Source organism: Vombatus ursinus, unplaced genomic scaffold (genome assembly GCF_900497805.2).
Source record: "Vombatus ursinus unplaced genomic scaffold, bare-nosed wombat genome assembly UNPS02015406.1, whole genome shotgun sequence".
In the NCBI taxonomy this organism is placed as follows: Eukaryota; Metazoa; Chordata; class Mammalia; order Diprotodontia; family Vombatidae; genus Vombatus; species Vombatus ursinus.
This window is the reverse complement of record NW_020955184.1, coordinates 2,154,159-2,160,087: the sequence shown is the minus strand read 5'-3', so window position 1 is coordinate 2,160,087 and position 5,929 is coordinate 2,154,159. Positions and strand designations below refer to the sequence as shown.

General features: G+C 43.6%; 1 protein-coding gene across 3 annotated transcripts; it reads right to left on the bottom strand.

The window, feature by feature from the left end:
* Positions 1-2,711: 2,711 nt before the first annotated feature.
* NKX2-8 (NK2 homeobox 8) lies at positions 2,712-5,693 on the bottom strand. Of its 3 annotated transcripts, none has more exons than XM_027847446.1 (3): positions 5,562-5,693; positions 5,040-5,218; positions 2,712-4,053 (listed from the first exon to the last, which is right to left on the bottom strand). In XM_027847446.1, the coding sequence occupies exons 2-3, from the start codon at positions 5,143-5,145 to the stop codon at positions 3,488-3,490; spliced, it is 672 nt and encodes a 223-aa protein (XP_027703247.1). In that variant the 5' UTR covers positions 5,146-5,218; positions 5,562-5,693; the 3' UTR covers positions 2,712-3,487. The 3 variants fall into 3 exon arrangements, with proteins under 3 accessions (XP_027703247.1, XP_027703246.1, XP_027703245.1); XM_027847445.1 differs by having other exon boundaries at positions 5,044-5,218; XM_027847444.1 differs by having other exon boundaries at positions 5,040-5,168.
* Positions 5,694-5,929: the final 236 nt, after the last annotated feature.

Genomic DNA, 5,929 nt, shown 5'->3' with positions numbered 1-5,929 from the left:
TTTAGATCTGAGCAAACTGAAGGAGAGGAAAAGCAACTTGCCCAAAGTCACAGAGGTAGTAAGTGGCAGAGGATTCAAACCCATGTCAATCAACTCTAAATCCAGTACCCTTTGGGACTTGAGTTTTAAAAAAAAGTAATTCATGAATCCCTGAGTTTCCATTAGGGCAAGAATCAGAATGGGTAAAAAGTTATTTCTCTTCCAACTCCTGCCTTCTCTGGATTGCTTCAAGTCCCAAATAAAATCCCTCCTTCTACAGGAAGTCTTTTCTTAACCTTCTTACTTCTATTGCCTTCTCTTTTTTTTTTATTATTTCCAATTTATCCTGCATACAACTTGTTTATGCATAATTGTTTACATATTGTCTTCCCCATTAAATTGTGAGCTTCTCAAGGACTGTCTTTTACCTTTCTTTGTATCTCCAATGCTTAGCACAGTGTCTGGCACATAATAGTGCCTAGTAAATGTTTATTGAATGAATAACTAGTTCATCAATGAGCCCGGAGAGGGATTCCCCCCCCCCACCCTTGTCTGAATTCTTCTGCCTTCTTAATCAAATTTCTAATACACATACATTAAACTCCCCTTAATTTATCAGGAATTCTAGGAAAAGAAAAGATAGGAGAGAGTATGGGTCATTCCTAGAATAAAAAAGATCAAGAAGAACTGGGTGGGGGAGATGCTTTTTATAACAATACCCTTCTACAGAAAATGATGGAAAGCTTTGTTATTAATAGCAGGAGACAAACTGAACTTTTGTTTCTATGAATGGAGAAAACACTATTTCTAGAAGCTGGAAAATATGAAGAATGGACAAGATCACTTGGGTGATTTTTTAAAGGGAACTCTCCCCACCTCCCCAACTTTTTTACATAAGGTTAACCTATAAAGCAACTTGTTAGGTTCAAATATATGTCTTACAAGGTCAGGGCTACTTCCCCAGCAATCATTTATTGGAAAAGGATTTTATGATACCAATTTGATAATCTCCAGCTCACAATTACTGTATTCTAATTGAAGTTGTAAACCCATAAAATTCAGGTCCTTTGTCTTCCTGAAGGCCACAAGGTTTTAAAAGATACCATTGTCTTGCCTAACACCCATTACTTTGTCACCAGGGACTGATGAAACAGTCTTGAATTGAAACAGTTCTGATTTTGTCCAGGTCCTTTTCAGGCTTGACAATACACTTTTCAGCTCCCAAGACAAAAAGAAGTTTAAGGATCTAGATTCTTCTAAGATTACCCTATCCATATGGAAGACAAGGTGGCCAGCAGCTGAGACCTAAATATCCCAGTCCTTTCCCCCTCTTTCCTTCTCTTCCTTAGCCACACACCCTCATACCAGATGATAAATCCTGAGACATTTTCCTTAGAATAGGGACTGAGATTTCTCATTTTCCCCCATAATCTATTCAGGCTAATGGCTATTCTTACAATGCACTGCCTCCTTGAATTTATTTGAACTCTTTTTGTTCCTCAGTTTCATGTATTGGATTGTCCTCTTAGGGCTCCTGAGTCAAAGTCTTGAAATGCACACCAGATTAACCTTCCCACCCAGGGCATCAAAGTTTGAGTTTCCCCATCCTTCTGGCTTCACAAGAGACAGGATTTCAAATCTGTAGAGGCAGCTAGGTAAAGTAGTGGGTGGAGTCAGGAAGATTGCATTTTAAACCCTGCCTGCCACACATGTTATGATCTTGCAATCAGTTAAGCTTACTGTGCCTCAGATTCCTCGTCTGTAAAATAAGGGAGTTGAACTCAATAATTTTGAAGGTCCTTTCCAGCTCTAAATATGTAATCCTATGATCCAATTAGTGAGGCAGTAATTTCTGACAAGTGAGCTGGGCTGCTGGCAGAGCTGATGAAAAGGAAAAGGCTTTTTTTTTTTTTTCTAATCATAAGGGAGTGGAGGGCTGGTGACAGAAATTTGATCCTGCTCCTTGAGCCTCTCCTATGAGAGGTGGGAATCAGAGAATCTTCTGTTACCTAAATGTAAATTGTGTTACTTTTAATCAAGAATTAATTCCCACACTTTGTGGCTATCCCATCTCTAAGACTCTCCCTCCCTTATATTTGACTCTTCTTCCTCCTAGGCATTTCTCTAAGCTCTTGTGTTTTAATTTTTTCCCCTTCTCCAAAACTTCTCTCTTTAAGTCAATTTAAATATCAGAAAGGAAAAAAAAAAACTTTTAAAACCTATCTGGAAGCAAGATGCACAAGCAGTTTGCATGAAATAGTCAAATGTTTGTACTTTCTGAATAAGATGACACCCAGTCATCAACATCATCATCATCATCATCATCATTATCATTGTTGTGTCTTCATCTTCCTTGTCTACCATTCATATAGCTAGCTTTAAGGTTTTTGTCCTTGCAACAACCTTGGGAGATAAGTGCTATTATTATCCCAATTTTATAGATGAGAAAACTTAGGCAAACAGAAGTTAAGTGACATGCCCAAGATCACACAGCTAGTCTGAAGTCAAATTTGAATTTGTCTTTCTAACTTCAGGTCTGCAGCTTAAATCTTTTTGCATAAAATTGTCATTCTGCTTATATTGGGTGCAGGAGATGATGTGATAATGAAGAAACAATTTACATCCTACCTTTGAGCTCCTTTTCCTGTCTGTAAAATGAAGTGATTGGACTACACAACCTCTGATATTCCTTTCAGCTCCAAATACATAATTCTATCATCCTTCAGAATCACTTAGAGCAAAGAAATGTTTATTATTAAAAATTTCAAAAGGGAAGGATCAGGAGAAATATGTCTCTACCCAAGATTGTGATGCTGAATTTGGAATTAGAAACTACAGCTTCCAGAATGGGGAGGGGAGAACTCACAAACTTGCACACCCAGGCACTTTCCAGTAACAACTAGCCGTTCTCCACACCTTTCTCCTTATTGTTGAGTCTGGATTTCGATGGTACATATTTTGGAGTAGTGAAAGGAGGGAAAGAGCAAAGTCTTTAAAAGCCAAGAGAAAGAAGCAGCAGAGTAACATGTGCCCTTCAAAACGGAGCATTGCTTCTTTACTCTGTTATGCAGAAACGGGAAGAGAAGGGTTCCAAATACACTTTATTCACATTAGTACTACCACAAAAAATTCTATTTCTTTAAAAAATAGATTGTTTCCCATACAAATTACTACTTTGAAAATATGCAAATATGGTTTGAACAATTCATTTAACAGGTGAATTTGCAGCTGGGGAGAGGACAAGAGGAAATATTGGCGAATTCTATTCCTGGCTTTCTCCAAGACTTGGGCGTCTGATCTGGAGAGAACTAGGGGTTCCAGAAAAGGCAGATGTAAGGAAGGCAGAGAGCTGCCGCAGTCGTCCACTGCCCCTAGAATCTAAAGATGCTTTTGGGACTGCAGGGCAGGTTCTAGGTCTCTGAAGTAAATTTCTGTAAATCCACTTGAAGGGTGGAAACCAGTAGGGAGAGAGACTCTAAGACATGCCTTCTCCACTGCACTGGCGATCTCACCAGTTCCAAGAGACTACTGTCGGGTGAGCTAAGTGCTGATTAACCTGAAAGAGACTGAGTGCAGCCGTGGAACTGGCAGGGAAAGAAGGGTAGCCCTGAAGGACGCAAGTGGAGGCAGTGGCAGCTTGAGGCAAACTCGGCTTGTCCAGGTTTGCTGCCAGACTAGGTTCGCAACCTTGGCAAGGCTTTCGGTCACTGACTAGCACCGGGACTACCACCCGGCGTAGCAGCGCAGGAGTTGGGCTCAGATCCAGACCACAGGCAGGACCCAGAGGCCCATGACCCCGGGCACGCTTCATCTTGTAGCGGTGGTTCTGGAACCAGATTTTGACCTGAGTAGGCGTCAGGCTCAAGAGCCGAGCCAGCTGTTCCCTCTCTGGAGCAGAGAGGTAGCGCTGCTGCCGGAAGCGCCGCTCCAGCTCCAGAGTCTGAGCCTTGGAGAACAGCACCCGTCGCTTCTTCCTCTTCTCAGAGTCGGAGACAGGCAGCTCTACAGGAGGCAGGGACCGCAGCCGCTGCACGGAATCCGAAGGGCTGGTCTCTGGGCTGCTCTCGTCTGAAGCTAGGAGGACGGCAAAGGAGATGCACCACGTTGAGGGCGCGGCACGGAGTGCCCGAATCCCACCAGTCTACTCAACTACCCACGTTGGTCTAGAAAGATTGTCTAAGATCATTTGAATTAGATACTGCCATCGCTTCACACCCTCCCTTCGGAGCGCCTGCCCAACAACACAGGACTTAAATATTTTGTTTCGCTTTCTCTCTTACTAAGGCACCCGTCCTTCTCTCGGAACCCATAAATGACAACACAGACTTGAGATGATAACGTAAATAAATGTTCTCTGTGTCGATATTAATATGCATTTATCTACAAAACCCATTGGTATTTAACTGAATTTGGATTATGTACCTCTGGGCATCCCTTGGTAGTTAGTCTTGCCGTAACGTCACCTGTTCCCCATCCTTCCCCAATTCTAGTCTGCAAGGAAGGAAGACTGAGTCCATAAATACCACTGCTGAGCATTTCCTGTATCTGGCCTAGGGAGAAACAAGCTGCTTTTTCCAGCGTTCAAATTGGACATAAAACTAGGGTGCGTAGGGAGGAAAAAGAAAATTCGAAGTGAATAGATAAAAGGAATAGGTTGGGCTTTTAAAAATTGTTGGTTTATAACAGGAAACGAAATTCTAATAATCGGAAATCACATTCATACCTACAGCTCCAGTTTTGCAGAGCTGACAAATTTATTATTCTTCTCCCTGTCTGACATGGTGTTGAGTTTGAAAGGACAGAGTTCTTGGTTTCGGAGTTTGAGGTTAAATTAGAGACCTATTCTGGGAACAGCAGCTTCGCAAAGCACCACATGGAGATCTTCAGTAAAGCCAATTGCTTTCTGGCTGCCTAGCAAAAAGGCTTCCTCTGTGTTTCTGGGTTAGAGACTCATTCCTTCAAGGTTCCACAGAACCTAGTCAATATCCAGACTAGAATACACCTCCCCGACCAGGTTACCCTCCCCACCCCGCAAGAAGCAAGCCGAAATTGCCACTCACTCACAGGGGTAGTGACTCCGGTCAGTCTCCATCCACTCGGGGTAAGAAGGGTCGCGGCGGCGATGGGTTGGCGGTTCTGGGTCCCGCCTCCGCAGGTGTTGCGCATCTTGTTCTGGCAAATCCAGGAGGCTGCGCACAGTGAAGTTAATACGTCCAGATGTGCCCATGGCTGCACTGGCCTGCAAAGGGTGGGCGAAAGGGTGCTGCGGCGCAGCTGGAAGCTGAAAGCTAGACTCCTGGTGTTGCGTGACCAAAGGAATACTAGTGTCGTTTCCAGGAGGATCCCTATTTATATAAACAGTTCTCCCAACTCTGGTTGCTTTGAAAACTGTCTCTGTCAGGATAAGTACCTGAATTAGTTTGGGGGTTTTAACCCTAAAAGGAGACAGTAAGGTGCCACCTCAGTCCTCTCCTCGGCCCCGCCCCTCCCCGTTACCTCCCAGAGACAGCAGGAAGCAGGCTTTAGCTTTAGAGATTCTGTCTGATTAGCCTAAAGTGAGGACAGATAATGGGGATTCTTACCAGTGAATAACATCTTGGGTGGCAAGCGATGGTCCACCACCCGCCCACCTCCTCTATTCCCCATCCCCCCAGCCTTCGCTAACACCCGCTTCCTTCTTCTGCACTGACACAGTCTGGTCCTCATCAGAGTTCTAGAAGTCTGGAGGAGGGTGGGGGTGGATATGAGGGTGAAATGGGTGTGTTTTACGAGGATCCAGGAATTTATTCCCTGTTTGCTTTATTCATTGAGGTTGTTTGCTGGCTTGTTAGTTTCCCCTCAATTATCTGGGAAGTGATTTACAAGGGTGGAGTTAAAAGGCCCTCCTCCATCTTCTCTCCCCTCCCCACTCTACTTCTCCCCTAAGAAAACAATCTGCCATTCATCTATG

Coding starts and splice junctions, on each gene's coding strand:
- NKX2-8 (XM_027847444.1), bottom strand. CDS start 5,685: ATGAGGACCAGACTGTGTCAGTGCAGAAGAAGGAAGCGGGTGTTAGCG. Junction 5,169..5,561: donor ACCCAAGATGTTATTCACTG/GTAAGAATCCCC, acceptor CACTGTGCGCAG/CCTCCTGGATTTGCCAGAAC. Junction 4,054..5,039: donor CGGAGTCACTACCCCTGTGA/GTGAGTGGCAAT, acceptor CCGTCCTCCTAG/CTTCAGACGAGAGCAGCCCA.